We start from the raw sequence: 22096 nt of genomic DNA, 5'->3' as shown, positions 1-22096 counted from the left end.
AGGGAGACAAACCCAGAAATGGCACAAGGTTTGCCCAATGTCAAATATAGAGAAAGAAACTGGACATTAAGAAAGAGGAGGTAGAGAATGGAAATGTAAGTCAGGAAGGGTGGGAGAAAAGAGAGAAAAAGGAGGAGAGCGAAAGCTGTGTGAGCGAAAGCTGAAGAGGTTGATAGATGGTGAAAGGGTGAATGGAAATCCAGGCCCCAGGGACCAGCTGTCACACACTCGCTGATAAGGCTATCTTTTCAAAGGCACTTAGTGAACATTCCCTCCTCATCAACTGGGAGTTGACCCTCCCCTTCAGCTCCCTCTTTCCCATTGCTGGACCCAAGAAGGGAGATGCGGGTAAATGGCTTAGACCAGTCTGAAGAGTCTTTCTGCAGCTGATGGCCTTGGCTGTCTGTCGATGACAAAGGGTCCTGCACCAATCATTTTGGAGCTCCTATGTCTCTTGGGGTGGAAGAGTGGTGAAGAGACAGTGGGAATATACTTAAGAAGATTCCCAGACTCCCTCCATTCCAGGCTTACCATACTTTCCCACCATTTTCAGATATCTGGGCCACCCTCAGCTACTGGGAGCTGAGCCCAGACCAGATATGTGGGGACCACTATCTTTGGTTGGGCCCCAGTCTGTTGAGGGGCAGGGTCAAAGTTGGGAAGCTAGATAGATTCATTTCCCAAGGAGCTTCCTATCTGATGTGCCAATTACCCTCCAGACCCTACACATACTTAACCCTTCCACCCTGTTTCCTGCCTTTGATATCTGTCCTTCCTGTTCTTCTCATTGCTCCTGGGTCGTTCCCCCCCTTCCCCAGACTGCAATCCTCACTTTTCCAGCTGTGCGGGCTCCTTCATAGTCTGTCCCATCCCCCAAGATCTCCTCCATCCCCATCCTCTTCCTTTCTCAGATCACTCCTCCCTGGCCCCTTCCCTTCCTGTCTGATCAACAACAGGATCCTGCCCCTGGTTATTGAAGGAACTGAGTCCTGCCAGATGCCCTGTTTCGGGTTGTGTCCTCTGTGGCAGGCCCTTTCATGGCAAGGATTGCCTAACTAAGCTGAGAATGGGAAATCCTCTGTAAGGTGGGGTCTCCCCCAAAGCTGATCCCTGTGGTTTGATAAATCTCCCAGGATCCCATGGACCTGATCCAGTGAGTCTTCCCTCATCACTGAGGTGCCACGGGAAATTTGGGTGTGACCACTCTTAATGGGAGAAGTGGCTGCTGCTCTCCCCATTCCCCCCAGGCCTTTGTACCCCTTTTCCACCACATATATACCTTGATTGAAGATGCTCCAGCTGGACCTGTAGGTTCTCACTGTGCTCTGTCTGCTCATCTAGGGACCTCTGCAACTTCCGAGCCTGATTATGGGCTTCATCCAGCTATAGGGTGGAGATAACAGCAATCACCCTGGGCTCAGGTTCTTTCCCACCCCTCCATGAGATGATGATCCGGAGCTGCTGTAGTTCCCTCTACCCAATCCTCAGCTCTGTCTGCCTTTCCAAATCCTGTTCATTCTTCAAGGCCAATCCTGACCTCCTCCATGCATCCATCTCTGTCCCCACTTTACCCCCTCAGCTAACAGCAATCCTTCCTTCCCATGAACTCTGATAGCCTGGAACCCCTTCTCCATAAGAATTTAGTCCTCTATATATACTGCCTAGAATCATCATCAGTTTTTAACAATGACAACCATAAGTAATTAAATTAATGAGAATTCATATTTTTATAATATATCACAATATAGCCTGATAAAATATTTATATTATAATATTATCTGATTTTCTTACAATAGTTCTGTGAGACAGGTGGTGCAAAGATGATGTTCCTTTGGAAACTGAGGCTCAGAGAGGTTGTGACTTGCTTAAGCTCACTCACTAATTATAGGTCAAAACTGGAATTTGATGACAGTTTTACAGATTACTACATAAGCTGTCTCTATAATATTATTGGTACACTTTTTATGTCTATATTTCAACTTTCTAGATGGGAAATTCCTTTAGGGCAGGGGATGCACCTTTCTTATCTCTGTATCCTATAGTGTATGCCACAGAGTCCCAGTTGGTGAGTGAGGTAAAGGCAGGAAGCTCCAAATTCAAACCTTGCCTTTAGACTGAGGGGAAGTCACTCAGCTTTTTTTGGGTTCACTTTTTTCAACCATAAAACTCTACTTTGTAGAATTATTGGAAGAAACTAATGAAATAATAGATGAAGGTGTTCTGGTAACTTACATAACTCTTCAGAGACCCCTGTCTGGTCATTTGATTTGGACTTGGAGTCAGGTAAGGCCTGAGTTCAAATCCTTCTTCAGATCCTGACTAGTTGGATGTTCCTGGGCAAATCATTTAACCTATGCCAGCCTCAGCTTTCTCATTTGTAAAATAAGGCGCCTTCTTCCCAGGGTTGTTGGGAGGATGAAATGAGCTGATATATATGTAAAACAGTTTATAAATCATAAAGCCCTACATAACTACCAGTTATTATTACAATTATCACCATTATCATCAGTACCACTTCCAGGCCACACCCCAGCCTCTGTCACCTCATCTTCAGCTTGGGCCAGCTCCTTCTTCAGTTCCTCCACCCGCAGCCTCAGCTTCTTGACCTCACCCTCGTGCTGCTCTACTCGCCGGTTCGCATGGGCCAGTTCTGCCATTTTCTCCTGGTACTGCTTCTTCAGCTTGGTGTGCACATGCTTGAGATCGGCCAGCTCCTGGGAAGAAGGCAGGGGCTAAGGGTGAGATGAGAAGGAGCCTTGGGAGAGATGTGGCTGCCTTGGAGGTCCAGAATAGATCCGGTAAGAAAAGGGCCACAGGAGGCAGCTGCCTACCAAGTGCTATTGTTATCCAAACTATAATAGCTCTCATTTATGGACCTATTTTTATTCATGGGACAGCCCTAAGAAAGGAAAGTGATGGCAGGATGCAAATAAAGTAGATAAAAAGTAGGCTTCAGAGTTGGGATGACCTGCATCCGGTTCTGCCCTTGATACAGTTCTGGCTGTGTGGTCCCTCTTAGAGCCTCAGGAAAATCTTTAAAGCTATAAGGTGCAGAGGCAGTTAGGCAGCATAGTGGATAGAACCCTGGCTCTGGAGTTCAAATCTTAATATTTACTTAGCTGTGTGATTTTGGGCAAGTCATTTAACCCTATTGCCTTATGACCCCCCCCCCCCCAAAAAAGCTATAAGGTGTATAGAAATCACTGATCTGCTTTGGCAAAAGAAGTTTTCACATTGGGTATTCCTTCGATCACTGAAAATACAGGTTTAAAAAAATCCACCTAAAAATTTGTCTATAGAAGAATGCCCAAAGGATCTGTCTTGGTTCCATGCTTTGACATTAAACAAACAAACAAACAAACAAACAAACAAAAACCAGACCATCAGTGTAAGGAGTTCTTGAAATAACTCATACCAAAGCAAAGGAGCACCTTCTCTGTATCTTCTTCGTTTAATTCTAAAGAGCTGCCTGGGGGCACTGAGAGTTTAAGGGACCTGACATTTTGTTCTTTGTTCTTAAAGAAGACTATAGCATCAGGGATGTGCTTCCTTGACAAGCACCTGAATTGGATTTGGGAGAGGGCAGCTATGCTACATCACCAGTCTCCACCAGCTTCACTTTCTCCTCTGGAGCCATATCTGGGTTTGGTGGCCAAATATGAATCTGGACGAATGGAGATGGCCCTGGATATGAGGCAATCAGGGTTAAATAACTTGTCCAAGGTCATGCAGCTAGTAAGTGTTTGAGGTGAATTTGAACTCAGGTCCTTGGATTTCAGGGCTAGTACTCTATCCACGGCACCATCTAGTTGACCTTTAAGGGATTCACCCTGGATCACACAACCAGTATGTATAGGAAGTTGAATCCAGGTCTTCTGAGTGAGACCACCTCTTTGTACAATAGGTCATGATTCTATTTCCACTTAACATTAATTTCAATGAATTAGATAATGACAAATAAAATAATAGTAAAAATAATAATGGGGATGATAACTAACATAAATGTAGCACCCTCTAAACCAGGGGAGATGTAAGTGGCACAATGGATAAAGCATAAGGCCTGGACTCAGAAAGACCTGAATTCAAATCCAGCCTCTGACACTTCCTAACTGTGTGACCCTGGGCAAATCACTTAAGCTTGTTTGGCTCAGATGGCTCATTTGTAAAATTAGCTGGAGAAGTAAATGGTAAACCACTCCAATACCTCTGCCAAGAAAATCCCAAATGGGGTCATGAAGAGTTGGTCATAATGAACAATAACAATAACAGTGTGCCAGGTGCTGTGTTAAGCATTTTACAAACACTATCTCATTTGATCGTTGCAACAACACTGGAAGGTAGGTAGTAGTATTATCTCCACTTTACAGTTGAGAAAAATGAGGCAAATGGGGGCTGAGTGATTTTTTTTTGTTTTTTTTTTTGCAAGGCAAATGGGGTTAAGTGGCTTGCCTAAGGCCACATAGCTAGGTAATTACTAAGTGTCTGAGACCGGATTTGAACCCAGGTACTCCTGACTCCAAGGCTGGTGCTTTATCCACTACACCACCTAGCTGCCCCCGGGCTAAGTGATTTTTCCCAGGGTCACATAACCAGTATGTGTCTGAATTTGGATTTGAACTCAGGTCTTCTTGACCTAACTTTAGACTCATTACTTTAAATACTAAACCATCTAAGTATTTTCATCTGGAATACTCTGTAAAGTTCCGGGTGTCATCACTAAGAATCTGAAGAACATTCAGAACCAGGCAATGGAGAGAGAAGGGCCTTGATATCAAGCTAATGAAGTCTGGTTGAAGAAGCTAATATTAAGATGTTCCATAGGCATCTCAAACTCAACATGTCTAAACAACTCATTATCTCTCTCCCTCTAAAAACCTTTTCCTTCTTCTGAATTTCCCTATTAATGAGGAAAAAGATCACCATCCTTCTAGTCATCCACCTGGTGTCATCCTCAACTTTTATTTCTCATTCACTATTCATAGCTAAGCAGTTTTCAAGACCTTGAAATTTCTAAAACATCTCTCTCTCTCTCTCTCTCTCTCTCTCTCTCTCTCTCTCTCTCTCTCTCTCTCTTTCTCTCCCCTCACAATCACTACTTTGTTCAGGTCCTCATCATCCTTCTCCTGGAATGTGGCAGTTGCCTTCCAACCAGCTTCCCTGTTTCAAATCTCTCCCCATTCCAATACATCTTTATTCAGACACCAAAGTAATTTTTATAAAATGTATGTTTGTCTGTGTCACGTGTCTAACCCCCCCCCCCCATCCAACACATTCAAACTTAAGAAATGTGAATGGTTCCGGGGTCAAATATAAAGTCCTTTGTTTGTTAGTGAAAGTTCTTTACAACTTGGTCCCTTCTTACCTTTCTAAATCTTTTTACATTCTACTCTTCAATCTGGTCATATTGACCAAAATCATTTCTTCACCCAGAACATTTCATCTTCCATCTCCATGCCTTGTCCTGGCTGCTCCCCATGTCAAAAATGGTTTCTTGCCCAACCTCTTGCCCAATCCTTGACTTCCCCTACAATTCATCTTCCAGGCATCCTCCTCCAGGAGGGAGTCTGTCCTGGTCCCCTTAGACTTAAGGGCCAGCCTCTCACTAGTTAAGTTCCATCTGTATTTAACTTCTCTGTTCTAATTAATTGATGCTGTGTCTTCCATTAGATTATGAACTCTGTGCATGAAGGGATTCTTTTTCTTTTTCTTTGCACAGTAAGCTTTAATAAATAGTTGGGATAGCTAGCCTGGAAAGGAGAAGGCTGAGGGGATATGAGACATGTGATGGTCATATAAGTGTTTGATGGCTGACCTGTGAAGGAAGAGTTGGGTTGTTTTGCTTGGTCTCAGAGGGCATTAGTACAGTAGGAGGAGGTGTAGAGTAATAGATTGAAGTTTGATGTCTCAAAAGCCTAACCAGCCTCCTGGCAATTACAGCTATCTGAAAGGAGATGCCTTGAGAGGCATGAGGTTTCTTCTCACTTGAGATCCTTGAGCAAAAGGTCTGGTGACCACTTGTTGATTATGTTATAGAGGAGATTTTTATTTACAAAGATATGGGTTGGACTCAATGACCTCTAAGGTCATCTCTGAGATTCTATGATTTAGTGATATGATACTATAAAGTACTTTTAAAGACTATAAAATACTTTACTTATATAATCTCATTTGACCCTCATAACTAACTCATGAAGTAGGTGGTAAAACTGACACATGGAGAGAGGAAGCAATCAGCATCATTTCACATCGTTAGTTGATATAAAAAAAGAGAAAACCTATAAACAATTGTGTACAGTCAAGAGATATATGGAGTCAGTTGAGAGATAATGGTAAGTCAGGAAATGGAGTCCTTTGTTCAGGGAACAACAAGAAGACCAGTCTTATTAGACTAGAGCAAAGAGGAAGAAGGTATAAGGTCTGGAAAGGTAGGAGAGGGCCAAGTTTTGAAGGACTTTAAAAACAAGAAAATTTTATAATTTGATCCTAAAGGCAACAAAGAGTTATAGGGGGCAATAGGGGGCCCCTAGATGGCGTAGTGGATACAGCACCTGGGCTGGAGTCAGACTCATCATGAGTTCAAATCCAATCTCAGATACTGTGTAACCCCAGGCAAGTAACTTAACCCTGTATGCCTCAGTTTCCTCATCTGTAAAATGATTCGAAGAAGACAATGGCAAATCACTCTAGGATTTTTGCCAAGAAACCCCCAAATGAGGTCACTAAGAGTCAGACATGATAAACAACTGATCAGCAACGTGGTTGACCGAATAATGGGATGATAAGACAGAGTCAGGACCTCTACACTAGTATCTTGTCTCTTCTTCTCTTATGGGAAATGGGGGTGACTTGATGGTTACTGTGCAAATTCTACCCTCCCCCATTTTTCTTACATCTGATATTTCATCATCAAAAGTTCTTTCTTTAGGGTTAAAACACTGAAGGTAGGGATTAAAATGTAAGGTTTTTTTTTTTTATTAAGCAGTCATTGCTCATCAATACTTCAGTGTAAATTGGTTTAATTAAAGCCTTATCAGTCTGTTAACTGGTTTACAGGACAACTAAGTGGTACAGTGGTAGAGTGCCTGGTCTGAAGTCAGGAAGACTCATCTGAGTTCAAATCTGACCTCAGACATTAGCTGTGTGACCCTGGGCACTCACTTAACCCTATTTACTTCAGTTTCCTCATCTGTAAAAGGAAATGGCAAACTACTCTGGTATTTTTGCCAAGAAAACCTCAAATGGGGTCATGAAGAGAAAGACATGACTGAACAACAAAAATGGTCTATAGGCATGGGAATGACTCAGACTTTATTTTTGAGGTAAACTCTGGCTGGGGTTAGCTCATGTTCCCTATTTGGAATGATCTTCCCTTTTCTCTTCTCCAACTCCTCTTTTTAAAATTTAAATATTTTATTTGTTTTTCCAGCTGCATACAATGGTAGTCCTATCATCTTTGAAGCCCTAGTGAAAGTCCTATCTCCTTCCTAGACTCTAGTCCTTAGTGACCCCCTCCTTCTTTTAGATTCTAAAGTACTTGGGGCTCTAGAGCAATATTGTATCAACCCTGGAAAATACCTGATGGATCCAATAGTCCAACTTTCTCATTTCATACAGGGAGACGAGGTCTAGAGAGGAGAAATTACTGTGTCCAAGGTCACACAGCTAGTGAACTGGCTAACCCATTACCCAGAAATGTTACTGAATTATATGTATCTCTTTCCCCCAACTGGACAGTGAATTCTTGATGGGCAGAATCACCTTGGTTGAATAATTGCCTTACACAGTAGACATCTAATAAAGTTTGCAAATTTAATTGACTAGTAAGCACTGATGATCTACTTGTTTATTAAGTAGTTAAGATGAAACACCAGGACAACAAAATCATGGAAACCCAGGGAAAAGATTATTGAGAAATTGAGGTGGGGGGTGCATAGAGAAAGTGTAGTTGAAAGGTCAAGAAAGGAGTGAAAATGGGAAGACATAGCAGGCTTTGGCCAAGAATGGGTTACTGATATTCTTGAGAGAGGTTTGGTTGCCTGGCTCTGTTTTGTCACCCCTTTATTCAATTAACTCTATGGCTGATCAGTTGTCATGTCTGACTCTTTGTGACCCCATTTGGTGTTTTCTTGGCAAAGATACTTCCTTTGGTTGTAAAGAAAGTGCTCTTGGTAAAGACCTGCTTGCATGCTAAATGAAGGAGGACTCTGGGTCATTAAGGAAGTAGGCTCCACCAGAGGATAATGGAATCTGAGATTCAGAAAGGATCTCAGAGACCATTTAGGTACACAGTTGACCAAGAATCCACTTAACAAAATACTCAATAAATGATCATCCAGTCTTTGCTGGAAGATCTCAAGGGAGGGATAGCTCGCTACTTCCTAAGGAAGCTCATTTCTCTTCTGAATAGCTCTTAATTTGGAGGAAGCTTTTCTTTTTACCAAGTCTAAATCAGTCTCTCACTTCCACCCATTGTTATTACCTTATGTGGTCAGGTAGCATCTGTGAAGCACCACTTCTAAATGGTCTTCAAGTATCTAGGTATCTATCATGTTTCCTCCAGTAACTGAGAGGAAAGAACATCTATTCCCTCAACTGAGGGAAAAAGAAAGAAAGAGAAAGAAAGGAAGGGAGAGAGAGACAAAAAAAAGGGAAGTAAGCAAGAAGGGAAGGGAGGAAGAAACAAAGAGAAAGAAAGAAGAGCCTTTGCCTTCTAGAGACTTTCCATTCACTTGAAACCTTATATGCCATGGTCCTGAGTCCCTTCACTACCCTGGTCACTTCCTCTGGACACCCTCTGAAATATAAATCCTTCCCAAATATGGTAGCCAGAACTGTACACAATCCTCCAGGGGAAAGGGGAAAGGCACCAAAAGACAAATTTGATTCCCTCACAGTTTTTCTAAGAGTCTTCCTTGACTGTGGGATCCCTGGGAAGAAAAGGAGACAATGTTTCTGCTTCTTAAACTTCACAGCCTTCTTCAGTTGAGGTCTGTCACTGTTGATTCTCTCCAGTTTATATTCTACATCTTGTTTGTGCCTAGTTTTTTCATGTTGTTTCCCCCATTAGAGTGTGAATTCCTTTAAAGCAGGGACTGTCTCCTCTCTTTCTTTGTATCAGTGACCGGCACATAGTAGGTCCTTAATAAATATTTATTGACTGACTGTGTGAAGAGCCCATTCTAGCAGAAGAAAGAGACTGGATGTTCCCTAGTTGTTTCTTTGGGTGATATAGAGGACAGAACATTGGACTTGGACTTAAAAAGATTTGAAATTAAATCCTGTTCAGAAGCTATGATGAAATATTTGAAAAAAATACTAGAAATTCAACTAAAAAGTCAATAATTTTATCATTTTGGGATATCTTTTTCTATTTTTTCTTGCAGGGTTTTGTTGGTGATGCAAAGAAATGCTAATAATTTAGGTGAGTTTATTTTATATCCTGCTACTTTGCTAAAATGTGATACCAGGCAAGTCACTTAACCTTTGTCAGCCACAATTTCTTCATCCGTAAAACGGGAATCTTTTATTTATTTATTTATCTATCTATCTATCTATTTATTTATGTTTTTTTGCAAGGCAAATGGGGTTAAGTGGCTTGCCCAAGGCCCCAGAGCTAGGTTAATTATTAAGTGTCTGAGGCCGGATTTGAACTCAGGTTCTCCTGACTCCAGGGCTGGTGCTCTATCCACTGTGCCACCTAGCTGCCCCTAAAATGGGAATCTTTTAAACAGTTGTTATGAGGATCAAATGCAAAAATACATGTAAAGTGCTTAGCAAAGTTTAAAGCGCTCTATAAATCCTAGCAATGTGACAGATTCCATTTCCCCTTCACCCAGGGTTGAGGTATCCCCCACAATGAGGTCCCCCCACCTTGTTCTTCTCAAAGAGCTCAGCCTGGATGGCCTTGAGGTCCGAATCCAGGGCGCTGGCCGTCTGACGCCGCTTTCGGGCCAGCACCTCCTCTAGGTCCTCAATCTGTGCTCGGAGCTTCTTGTTTTCTCTCTCAAGATTTAGCTTCTCTGTCTCGAGCCGCTCCCGGCGGCCCCACTCGGCGGCGTTCTCGGCCTGCAGACGCTCCATCTGTGGAAAGCGCAAAGTTGGGGGAGAGTCTCCAGGGGACCTACTCTGCATGGGGGAGGCGGAAGAGCCCCAGCTGGGCTCCCCAGTTCCCAATCCTACTGGGCCATTTCTGGCTTCAGGAAGTTAGTCCAGCTGCAGCAGCTATAATTAGCTTGAGTTTGTTTGTATGTTTGTGCTCTACGTGTCCTATGTCTTCCTCACATGTCCATGTCCTCCTCACCAGGCTAGAGGCTTCCTGCGGGTTGAGGCTCCCTATCACACAGAGCTTCCTGAGGAATAAAGCCTTATTATTAGAAGATCCCCAAGGTTAGGGAACTCTGTATTTGTATAGGTATATATATTTGTATAGGTATATATATTTATAGATTAATATATATAGGTATACAAACATATGTTGCACACACTTATTAGGCATATCTATTCATACATTACACACACAAATACCTGTCAGATATATGTGTATAAATATGTATAGGTTTATATCTGTATGGGACATATACATACATATTGGGATATCTCCCTAACCAAACTGGAACCTCTTTGAGTGCACAGAAAGGGTCTTGGCCACTTTTATGTTTCTCCCAGCACTGAATGCAGAATCTTCACAAAGTTAATATTCATACAATGTTGGGGATGCTGCTTTGTCCCCCATCAAAATGGAGGCTCTTTGAGAATGGGAATTGCAATCTCCTTTTGCCTTGCCTCTCCCCATGTTCATAGTAGAAACCCGATTAATGTTTAAATAAATGTTTGCCAGGCTAATGTGGAACACCAGGGTACTGAAAACTTGTCAACCCCACGGTTGTGTCTCTGAATTCCTCCAGCCCCTCCAGCCCACCTTACCTCGCTCCGTAGTTCGGCTATCTTTTTGTCCATGCTGGACCGAGCCCCAAGTTCATCTTCCAGGTCCTCTGACATACGGCCCAGCTCATCTTGGTGCATTTCTTTAAGGATGTTGAGCTGTGGAGACAGCACCCATTTCCCCACCCCATGTGTCTGGGTCACCAGAGAATCCAGAGGTCAAGGATAGAGCTGGATAATTTGGAATAGAGCGGGGGAAAAGTAGAGCATGGACAGAATCAGAGCCATAGACTGAATTCTGGAAGGGACTCTAGAACATAGAATGTTAGAGGAGAGATGCCCTTAGGCTACCAATGTCAGAGCCAAGGTGGACCCTAGAGGTCTTGAGGCCCATTCACTCTTTTATAGAGACTTGATAAAGAAGCTGTGTCTCTGTATTGGGATAAATAGAGGGAACAGGGAAACCTCAAAGGAGAAAGAGAACTAGTGTCATCCAAAAAGGCTTTTAGCTTAATAGATGGGGTGGCCTCTAAAATTCTATCAATTCCTGTTTCTATAGGGATTTTTTTTTAGCACAGTATATAGTTTTAGACTGGAAGTTAGATAGATAACTTCTGCAAAGTTTGCATGACTTTGGGCAAGTCATTTGTAGATCACAGAATCACATATCTAAAGCTGGAAAGTATTTTAGAAGTCTAACCCCCTCTAACCCATTTTACAGAGGAGGAAACTGAGGCCCAGAAAGGTTAATTGACTTTCCCAGAGTCATACAGATAGTATTTATACAAGGCAGGACTTGAACTCATTCTTCCTGATTCCATGTCTTGCACTCTGCTTACTTTACCACATTCTCTACTGATTCAGCAAATGCTGCCTCCTTGTACAGAGCACTGTGTTAGATACTGGAGGAGATAAAATATTTAATTAAGACTTAGTCCTGGGGACGGCTAGGTGGTGCAGTGGATAGAGCACTGGCCCTGGAGTCAGGAGTACCTGAGTTCAAATCCTGCCAGCCTCAGACATTTAATTACCTAGCTATGTGGCCTTGGGCAAGCCACTTAACCACATTGCCTTGCAAAAACTAAAAAAAAAACCCTTAGTCCTTTCCCTAATAGATCTTAGAGCCAAATGAAACAGACACATTTAAGTAAAATTCATAACATTCCTTGATAACATGTATTAGAAAGGTACAAAAAGAAAATACTATGTTTAGTCTGAAGGGGAAGTTTCAGGAAGTAGTTGGCATTTGACCTTGGTATTAAAGGATGGGTAGGAATTCAACAGATGAAGTGAGGGTCATTCATGGCACAGGGAATTGTATAAGCAAAGGCAGGGAGGAAAGAAGTTGCATTTTCTTTGAGAACTGATAGCAGTCCACTTAGGCCAAGCACAGAGTGTATGAGTAATATGAGATAAGGCTGGAAAGGCAGGATGGCATTTGATTACAGAGGGCCTTGAATCCAAGACAAATTAACACTTTACTGAAGAAGCAAAAAGAGTCACTGAACATTTTTCAGCTTAGGAGAGATGGGGGAAGGTTGAGAGAAAAGGAAGAAGAAAGTAGAGAGAAAAACCTATTTGAAGGATACTATACTATTTCAGGTAGGTGGTAACTGATGATGGTGATGGTGATAACAGCAGTTATAGAAGGAAGGACCTGGAATGCAAGGGCATCAGTAGGATTTTAGGTCATAAGGAATAGAAGTCAATGGAAGAGAAGAATCAAGTATAACACCCAGATTTCAAACAAGGGACATGAAATGAATGGTGCTGCTACAGATAGAAATGGTAAAGTCAGAAGAAGAGCGGATTTAGGTAAATGATAATAGCTTAGTTTTAGACATTCTGATAGTGATATTGGCAATTAGGAATAAGGGTTTGGAATTCAGAAAGTAAACTGGAACTAGATAGATTTGGGAATCATAAGTTCAGGAATGGTAATGGAAATAGCTGGAGTAAATGAGATGGCCAAGGGAGAGAAAGGGTAGGAACACAATAAGACCAAGAAGAGTCCTTCTAGAGTGCCCACTTTAAAGTGTCAGGAAAAGGATGAGGAAAGCAGTAAATGAAAGTAAGAGGAAAGAGGAAACTAGCAAATACCCAGTCTCTGAAGTCATGTGAGGGGGCATGCAGTAGGAGGAAGTTGTTGGTATAGTTAAAAATATCAGAGAGATCAAGGAAAATGGAGAATGATAAAAAAAAAAAAGGTCAGTGCATTTGGTGATTAGGCCACTGGTGACCTTGGAGAGAAGTTTCAGTATAATGGTGAAGAAGGTAGATTGCAAAATGCTGTGAGGAAGGTAGTAATAAGATCAAGGTATCAGATCAAGATAGCTTTTCCTGAGAAGTCTTTTAATGAAAGAGGGGGAAAAAAATGAGATGGTAGCTGAATGGAATTAAATGATCAAGGGAAGGTTAAAAAAAGAAAAAAAAAAGATTAGGAAGACCTGAATATGTTTTTAGGCATAGAGGCAGAAGTCATTGAAAAAGGAGTGACTGAAGAAACTGTAGCTAGTGGAAGAGAATCGGATCAAACGGACAGGGATAGCTCTTTTTTAGATGACCAAGAGGAAGAGGAAAATTCATAAAGATGCTAAGAAGTTTTTTGAGGGCTGGAATAAAGGAGAGTGGAGATCACCGTGGATGGTTTCGATTTTCTTGGGATAAGGAAAAAGCAAGTTTTCTGCTCAAAGCCAGGATGTGGGGTGGGGTATAAGAAAGAAGAAAGTCACTTTCTAGTCCAGGGGTCTCTTCATCTATAAAATCAGGAAGCTAGATGACATGATTTCCAGAGTCTTCTCCAGTTTTTAATGATTCTTACTGATTTCCTGTATTCCTGTGCCAGACTTTTTTTTCTCCTGGGCAGACAGCACCCTCTGGTGGACACAGGTAAGCCTACATGAGAGACCAAGAATGTTCTGTCTTCTCCCTAAATTAAGAAGATAAAGGAGGGCTGGTGCACAGGAGAAAGAATCTAGGAAGACTAGAGGGTGGGAGAGGGTCTCACCTGCTTCAGTACTTCCTGCTTGTTTTTGCTTAGCTCCTCATATTTGATCTTCCACTGGCTGAGCTCCCCTTCCAGTTTTTCAATGTTCTTGCTCAGTGACAGCTTATCCCTGGGGGTTTAGGGGTGGATGGGTAGGTGGGGAAGGCCTGGTTAGCCTTCCAGGAGTCTGGTTCTCCCTGTTCTAGCCCTTAAGAATTTCCATGCAGCTTTCCCACTGGAGGTAGGATTTTTTTTTGTCCCCTCCTGAAAGTGTTATTGATTATTGAGGGGAGTGGTCAGAGATCTAGGGGAAGCAGTAGCTCACATCCCTTCCCTCCTTTAAAATACAAAAGAAGATCCTCCACCTCCAGAGAGCCTCCCCACAAGTAATCCCTACTCTATGTCTCATCAACACTACTGGATTTGGTCTGCATATCCTTCTGCCTCCCTGCCTTTGTTCAGTGCTGGCAGTTTTCTCCTGGCAAGGTATACCCCATTCCACCATCCTGTCATTTACTGAAAGGTCCACCCTTGCCTTCTAGGCTGGGTCCCAGTTTCTTACTCTGTGGCTGCTACAGACCTTTGGCCAATGTGCTGATCCACTGATCAAAAGGGCAATTCGACTGCAGCCAGAGCAGGTCTTGTTGAAGAACCTCACAGGCCCACTAGCTGCCCATACTCACTCTCGTTCCTTGAGCAGCACCTTTTGGGACTCATCCAGCCGAAGCTTCAGGGCGGTCACCTTGGTGACATCCTCCTCGATGGTGGACACTTCCTCCCAGAGTAGTCGACTCCGCTCCTGCCGGCTGAAGGTAGTACGAACACTCCCCATGCTTCTTGCCTCCCAGTTCTCAGGCCCCTCTTGTTTGCTCTTTAGAAGATTCTCCATCAATTCCAGCTCCTGTGAGAACAACCCCCAGGTCAGGGCATTACTCCAGGTTGAGGCTTTACTCAGTAGGCTCCTTTACTCTTCCAGCCCTCATCATTGGGTTTAAGATGAATACTAATCCCAGTGTAGTAGAAATCTTTCGATTAGTCAAGAAACTTGGACTCTAGTCCTGGCTCTGCCACTTATTATTGAGGACCTGGGAAATGTGGCTTCTAATCTTTGGGTTTTTTCCCCATCTGCTACCTATGCATCCATGGTTCCATAGTACATAGTAACTAAAATGGAATTTAGATTATTATAACTGGATTTTATAGTTCTAATCTAGTCTCAGATATTCACTAGGTAAGTCACTTAACCCTGCTTGCCACAGCTTCCTCATCTGTAAAATGAGTTGGGGAAGAAATGGCAGACCACTCCAGTGTCTTTGCCAAGAAGACTCCAAAAGGGGTTGATCATGACTGACATAAAAATATAAAAAAAAAATGAAAAGGAATGAGAAAGGATAACCAAAGGAAAATGACATATTCAATGTCACATAGTCAGTTGGGGGAAAGTAGAGATTAGATAGAACCTAGGCACTAGGGTAATGTTCCTTTAATTTTGCTACTATCCCCATTTTCTGTTTCTAGTAAGGCCCAGCATTGTATTAGGTACAAAACTAATGCTTGATTAATCCTAGATGGTTTGGATTCTTATTACTCAATTGTTCACAGATTAGTGTCACAGATCCACAGGGTGAGCTTCCTGTCCCTCAAGTCCCCCAACACTCAAGTTGTGGTTTCTCAAGATTCAGGTCAAACATTTATAGCCAGGAGCAAACCACTGGCCCCCAGGAAGTAATTGTGAGCCTCATAAGAGCTCTTGGGGAGCTGTGGGCAAGGCCCCAGAAGGCCCACTATCCATTCTGGTTCTCTCCACTGCTTGTGCTGGGGATTTGGCTTCTGTGTTAGGGTGAGGGGGTAGAGGGAATCTGGTTTTTGTAAAAGCTAGAGGGGCTGAATCCAGATTAGGGGAAAGGGTTCCTGCCTCCCCACCATTTCCAGGGATACTTCTTGAAGTGGCTTTCCAAGAGCATTAGGGTATGAACCTCAAGCCCTTAAATCCTTGGATAATGTGTCCTGTGCCTGACCAGTTGGTCAGGGAACCCTTCTATACATAGAAGGGGGGTAATGTTCTTTCCAAACCCACCCAGCTTGCATACCTTATTCTTGGCTGGCTTTTCAAAGCCCACATCTCGCACAGGCTCCTGTTCAAGGCCACTGCTCTGGCTCTCCTTCTCTGAGACCACCCTATTGTCCAGCTCCTTCTCCTTGCCCCTGCCCTTCTCCTCTTCATGAGCCTCTTCTCCCTCCTGGTGGTTCTCCTCCTCTTCCTCCTCTTGTAGCCGGGCTCCCTTAAGTCGAGCCACCTCCTTGCCCAGCTGTTCACTCTGGTTCAGGGCCTCCTGCCGCTCCCGTCGGGCCCCGGTCAGCTCTTTAGTCAATGCCTCCAGCTTCTGCCGAAGTTGCCGCACCTCTTCCCGTGCCTTGTTGCGTTCTGCTCTCACCTTACTCCACTTCTCTCTCCAATTGGCTGTGCAGTCTGACCACCAGCGCATGGTCTTCTCCATCTGGGCTGCCCGGGCCCGGGCCTCCTCCAGTTCTCGAAGGCGCAGCTCTTCCCGGCTCTCCCAGTCACCATCTAGCCCTGGGGACCCAGGCAGAAGAGGCAGGGGTGGGGGCCCTGGAGATGGGGTCCCACTCTGTGGGGTAGGTGGCAGAGAGTCAGCTAGACCCATCCGCTCAGGTGAAGGGCTGCCCAGGATGGTCAAGAGACTGCTTTTGGAGAGCTGTGGTGAGTCGGCCAGCCTGGAGCTGGCACTGTGACTCATGGTGCATGTGCCAAGGATCAGGACTTACACTCTGGACTTGGCTGGTGGTGCCAGGGCAGACCTGAATCAGAGCATTGACTCAGCTGGTTCTGGAAACAGCACTGTTTGACCCAGGAAGCAGGTTGGGGGGGCACCTCTGGCTGATCATTCTAACCCTTTCAGGGGTCTTGTCCCTGGGAGGTGGCTGATGGCAGCAGCTGGTCATGCCCTCCCTGTCCAGCTGGAAAAGGTCAGTTGACTTCTTCACAGAGGTATCCTCAGATGCTGGGAAAGAAAACAAAAACAATTATAATATCAGTACCCTGCATTTATATCACAATGAAAGAAAAGGAAAAAGTTTCTAGAAAATATTTTCACATCTATTATTTTATTTTGTCCAAATAATTTCATCTGTGAAATAGGTTGGGCAGAGATTATCATCTCTGTTTAACAGATGAAAAAAAAAAACCTATTGAGGTTCAGAAAGCTTAAGACAAGGTCACACAGCAAGTCAGAATAGCTTCAGAACCCAGGTCTTCTGGATCTTTTGACATAATTTTCCTCTACCTCATATTGTCCTGCTCATCATTCAGCTCAGTGACTGTATGCTACCATGGAAAGGGCCCAGACTGGATTCAGTTCAAACTCTACCTCTGATACCTTCTACCCATGTGACCATGGGCAAGTGGCTTACTGTCTGTGGGCCTCAAGTCCCTTATTTATGGGCTGGAGTAGATGGCATCTAAACCCCTGGGATTGCAGGAATTAGGCGCTTCAGAAAAGGGACTCCGGTGGAAAGTTTTGATTTTCAGGTGTTCCTCCCTCTCTCCCTCTCCTCCTTCCCTCTCTCATTTTCTCCTTTCCTCCCTTCCATCTCTAGCTCTTCTACCTGTGTCTCCCTGCCTGCCACTCCCCCTCTCAGCTCAGAAGGAGCTAAGAGTTTCTGGAGCTCCTACCTTCCCAGTTCACCCACAAAACCCAGTCCAGAAATCTCAGGGCATCCTGAGGAAGCCCCTTTCCTCCAATCACCCCCTCTACCTTTGGACTTCTGTTCCTCCCACAACATCAGTTGGTATTCATCCCCTCCAATCTAAGGCTCTGCCCTCTGTTGGGCATTGGGGCTTAAGTTCCTTCCTAGGAGGCCAGGATTACTCTTCTCTCCTTGGTGCCATTTCCAAAGATTAGTATCCACAGGGATCCATGATGCTTCAAGCTTCTATAAATAACCTAAGATGACTGTTCCCTCTTGTACTTTATCCAAACCCTTCTAGAACTTTCTTATGTCTCCAGCTTTGGCCCTCTCGGAGGATTAAGTTTGTTCCACACTGTGTGAAACTTCAAGGGGCTGCCCTATTCCTACCATCCAGGACTTGATAACCAGGTCTAGACCCTTGCCTCTCATCTCCACCCCCATGCTTCACTTTTATTTGTTTGAATTCTCTCATTTCTCATTGTGATAGGGAAAAAACATTGGATTTGGAATTAGAAGACCTGGATTTGAACAGTGACAATGCTACTCAGTCTTCCCGATTACTGTGGAAGACTGCCATCCTCAAGTTCCTCAGCCTTGCAGGCTAGATGTCATCCTCCACTCCTCACTAACTCTCACTCCCATATCTAAGCTGCTCTCAATGCCTGTCAATTTTACCTTTGCAACATCTCTTAAATGCTCCCCCCTTCTCTCCCCTGACACTACCCTTACTCTGGTACAAACCCTCATCACCTCAAGATTGGACTACTGCAGGGGCGGCTAGGTGGTGCAGTGAATAGAGCACCGGCCCTGGAATCAGGAGTCCCTGAGTTCAAATCCAGCCTCAGACACTTAATAATTACCTAGCTGTGTGGCCTTGGGCAAGCCACTTAACCCCATTTGCCTTGCAAAAACCTAAAAAAAAAAAAAAAAGATTGGACTACTGCAGTATCCTGCCTGCCTCAAGTCTCTCCCCACTCCAATCCATCCTTCAAATAGCTACCAGGGTGACTTTTCAAAAGTTCAGATTCAATCATGTTACCCCTCCTCATAGCACCCCCACTCAATAAATTCCAGTGATTCTCTATCCCTTCCAGGATCAAATACAAAATCCTCTAGCATTTAAAGTCTTTGATAACCTAGTTCCCCATGCCACCTTTCCACCTTTCTTCTTATAATATTGTACCCCCATGTACCCTTTGATCCAGGGACACTGGCCTCCTTGCTGTTCCAAGAGCAAGACTCTCCAACTCTAGACTCTGGAATTTTTCTTTGACTGTCCTCTTTTGTCTGGAATACTTACTCTCCTAATCTCTGTCTACTAGTTTCTTTGGTTTCCTTCAAACCCAATTAGAATTCTATTTCTACAGGAAATTTTCCCCAATCTCTCTTAATTCTAATGCCTTTCTTCTGTTATTATTTCCTTTTTATCTAGTATATAGCTTGTTTGTACATCTATTTATTTGTTATCTCTCCCATCAGATTATGAGCTCCCTGAGGGCAGGGACTGATTTTTGCCTCTTAGTATCCCCAGGGTTTAGCATAGTGTCTGGTAACATTTAATAAATGATTGACTGACAGACTGATGATGATGATGACTATAGAACTTTAGGAAGTCACTGCAACTCTTATGGGCCTCAGTTTTCTCATCTGTAAAAATGAGATAGTTAGATGAGAAGGCTTGATGAGATTTTCACGGTCTAAATTCTAGGAACCTTGGCCTAACAACCTTCACTCAAGAAACATGTCTATACTATGTTATTAAGCTACCTATATGCAAGGCCTTGGGAATAGAAAAATAAGGACAACAAGACTTCTACTGGAAGGGGGCAGGGAAACAATCTATGTACACAGATGAAAGAGGGTGATGAGGCAAAGGAGAGATTCAAAGGGTCTTGTCCATGCCAGCTCTGACTTTGTTGTACTCCCTTGAGGCACCCCTCTGATCTCCTGCATTTAGTCTCCCTGGTCCTGCCTCAGTTTCTTCCTACTCTCATAGTTATCTTGGATTTGTCCATTCTCCTTCCCACACAAGGCAACCTTAGGCTTGCACACCTGAAATGCACTGATCCAAAATACAGAACATCTCTGTCATCTTGACTAAAGTAGATGCTTGCTAATTTTAACTTATTGCCTGAGGGGAAACTGAGTCAGAAGACACAGAGAAGGAGACACAGACTCCCTGGTTCTCTAGGATGGGGAGGGGAAGGAAGGGTAAAGCGAACCTGGAAATGGAACCCAAGAGTTCTGGCTCATATACCTCAGGTTGAAGTAAGGGGTGTGTGTGTGTGTGTGTGTGTGTGTAACAAAGGCCAACTTAGGGTCCAGAAGGACATGCTGAGGACTAGCAGCCAATACAGTCCCATACCCAAACTTTTCCTGGAAGATTTTTTTCTTGACCATTTTATTTGCTTTGCTTACTTTATTCACTTCTCTAAACAAGAAGCTGTGGGATAGGAGAAAGATCTAGGCCAGAAATATCAAACATACTAATAGATCAGATTAAAATATAATTGTAATATAATTAATGTTAATCTGTAATTTAATAAAATAAATAAAAATACAATAAAATATAATATTAATATTTGGTTTTCTAAGTCAATGTGAAGCTTGCACCCTTACATACATATCTTTAGGATATTTTTATTAGCATTCTTTCTATTTAAGTTTGACACCACTGCTCTCTAGGCTCATGATCAGAGGACCTGGCTTTGAATCTTTGACCCTGTGTTTATTACCTGTCTGAATCTTGAAAAGTCACTCTTATACTTTAGATTTCATTTTACTTCTGTATAAAATGAGAGGGTTGGATTAGAGCATCTTGAAAGTCCCTTCCAGCTCTAAATCTATGATCATTGCCCTCCTACAGACTGTGGAATGTGCTTTAGGGCCTTGGGAAGTAAAGCAGAAGCTAAGTTTCCCTTCCCCCACCAGTGGTTAGCTCTCCCCCTGATGGGAATTGCAGTTGTTCAGGGGTTTGGGAAAAAGGAGGGTTCTATGCCAGACAGAGGGTGTCTGGGTTTCTGGCCAACATCCTGCCATTGTCTTCCCCTATTTCCCTCTCACCCACACCCGCTTTCCTCCCAAGGTCTACATATCAAAGCTGCCACATATACATACATGAATTTACATAATAACTGACAAAATCACATTCACATTATAGCGACAAATCTCCCCACATGGAGACAGATGAGTGGTGCAGGAGCTATGCATATATAGCTTTATACACACACACCACTGCATGGGTATGATTAGGTTTACATGTACTGTGTATATGATTATACAGTGCTGCTATATACACATATGCACATTAATCCCTCTCCTTGCATTCCTGGAGTAACTCCATATGAGAAGAATTCTTAGGAAAAAAAATACTTTGGAAAGTCCAGAAAGCAAGAAACCAGAGAGGCTCCCAGTGAGCCAAGTGGTCTGCATCGAGAGAGCGTCTGCTTTTAGCCAGGCCTCGTGGCTCCTGGAGATGGGGATCCTCCCTTCTATCCCCCTATCCCAACCACTCCATCCTGCCAGGACCAGACCCCAAATTCGGAGCACAAAAAAGCAAGGAAAACATTCCTGTGGTCAGGATTGGGGGCGGGGGCAGAGGCAGGGTTAGGGTCTGCCTGGAGAACTGCCGAGAAAGCGATTCGAGCCTAAAGCCACATCCTCCTCCCTACTTTGTTCCATGGCTGGCCCAGGCAATGTGGCTGGGTCCCAGCATTTCCAGTTGAATGATCCAGGGGCTCCACCAGTGTTAGAGACTGGGAATTGGGAGGGGAAAAGTGAGGATCTGTTTTTCTCTCTAGCTCCTTCTGTGACCTTTCCAGAAAATTCCCCAACATAACTGAGTGGGGGGGGCAGGGAGAGCAGGGAAAAGTAAGACACCTATTGCTCTCTAATGCACTACAGATTTGCCCACATGAAAGACCAAGGTCAGACATCTGATAGACAAAGGGGGTGGAGGAAGGGAGATGGGGGGAGCCAGAAGAGACTTCCACTAATTTTTCACTCAGCCATTCATACCCTTCCAGTCAAACCTCCTATGACTCACTGTTCTTTAGCCTTGGTCCCCAAATCACTGGAAACTGCAGGGCTAGAAATCTAGAATTGGAAGGGATTCCTTTGTTTTATAGAGGTGACCCCAAAAGGTTAACTGATTTGCCCAAGATGTCAAAACAGTCAAGATAGAAACCCAGGTCCTCTGGTTCCAAAGTCAGTCCATGGTACCAAGATGTTTCTTAAGATTCTGTGACCCTTCCTTAAGCTCTGCTGTATACTAGAGGAAGATACACGTTTAGATATGTTCTCAAGTAGTTGAGAAGGGGCTGACAATGATATACTTATACTTTGCCTGATAAGTATAATCAAGAACCACAAACCATAGCATTTTGTGAGGTCTTATGAGGAAAAGATCTTGAGGGCAAGGGAACAATCAGGGAGAGGTTTTATGGATGAGTTGACACAAATTGGACTGTGAGAAATAGGCAAGAAGTTGCACATGCAGGACCTTCTACTAGAGAGAAT

At 43.6% G+C, this 22096-nt stretch overlaps 1 protein-coding gene across 6 annotated transcripts in view; it reads right to left on the bottom strand.

Annotated features, from left to right (window-relative positions):
* CCDC102A (coiled-coil domain containing 102A) overlaps positions 1-22096 on the bottom strand; it is a 49476-nt gene that overhangs the window by 12031 nt on the left and 15349 nt on the right. For 5 of the 6 annotated variants that reach the window (XM_074211240.1, XM_074211239.1, XM_074211242.1 and 2 more), the window contains 8 exons: positions 15958-16890; positions 14551-14768; positions 13889-13997; positions 13703-13810; positions 10924-11040; positions 9871-10080; positions 2544-2714; positions 1280-1383 (listed from right to left, as the gene is read on the bottom strand). In XM_074211240.1, the coding sequence (XP_074067341.1) occupies positions 1280-1383; positions 2544-2714; positions 9871-10080; positions 10924-11040; positions 13703-13810; positions 13889-13997; positions 14551-14768; positions 15958-16626 (1706 nt within the window). In that variant the 5' untranslated portion in view covers positions 16627-16890. The remainder of the gene's footprint in view (positions 1-1279; positions 1384-2543; positions 2715-9870; positions 10081-10923; positions 11041-13702; positions 13811-13888; positions 13998-14550; positions 14769-15957; positions 16891-22096) is intronic. The other variant, XM_074211243.1, reaches the window with a different exon arrangement.

The sequence above is a fragment of the Macrotis lagotis genome, chromosome 1, assembly GCF_037893015.1.
Source record: "Macrotis lagotis isolate mMagLag1 chromosome 1, bilby.v1.9.chrom.fasta, whole genome shotgun sequence".
In the NCBI taxonomy this organism is placed as follows: Eukaryota; Metazoa; Chordata; class Mammalia; order Peramelemorphia; family Peramelidae; genus Macrotis; species Macrotis lagotis.
This window is presented reverse-complemented; position numbering and strand designations above follow the sequence as displayed.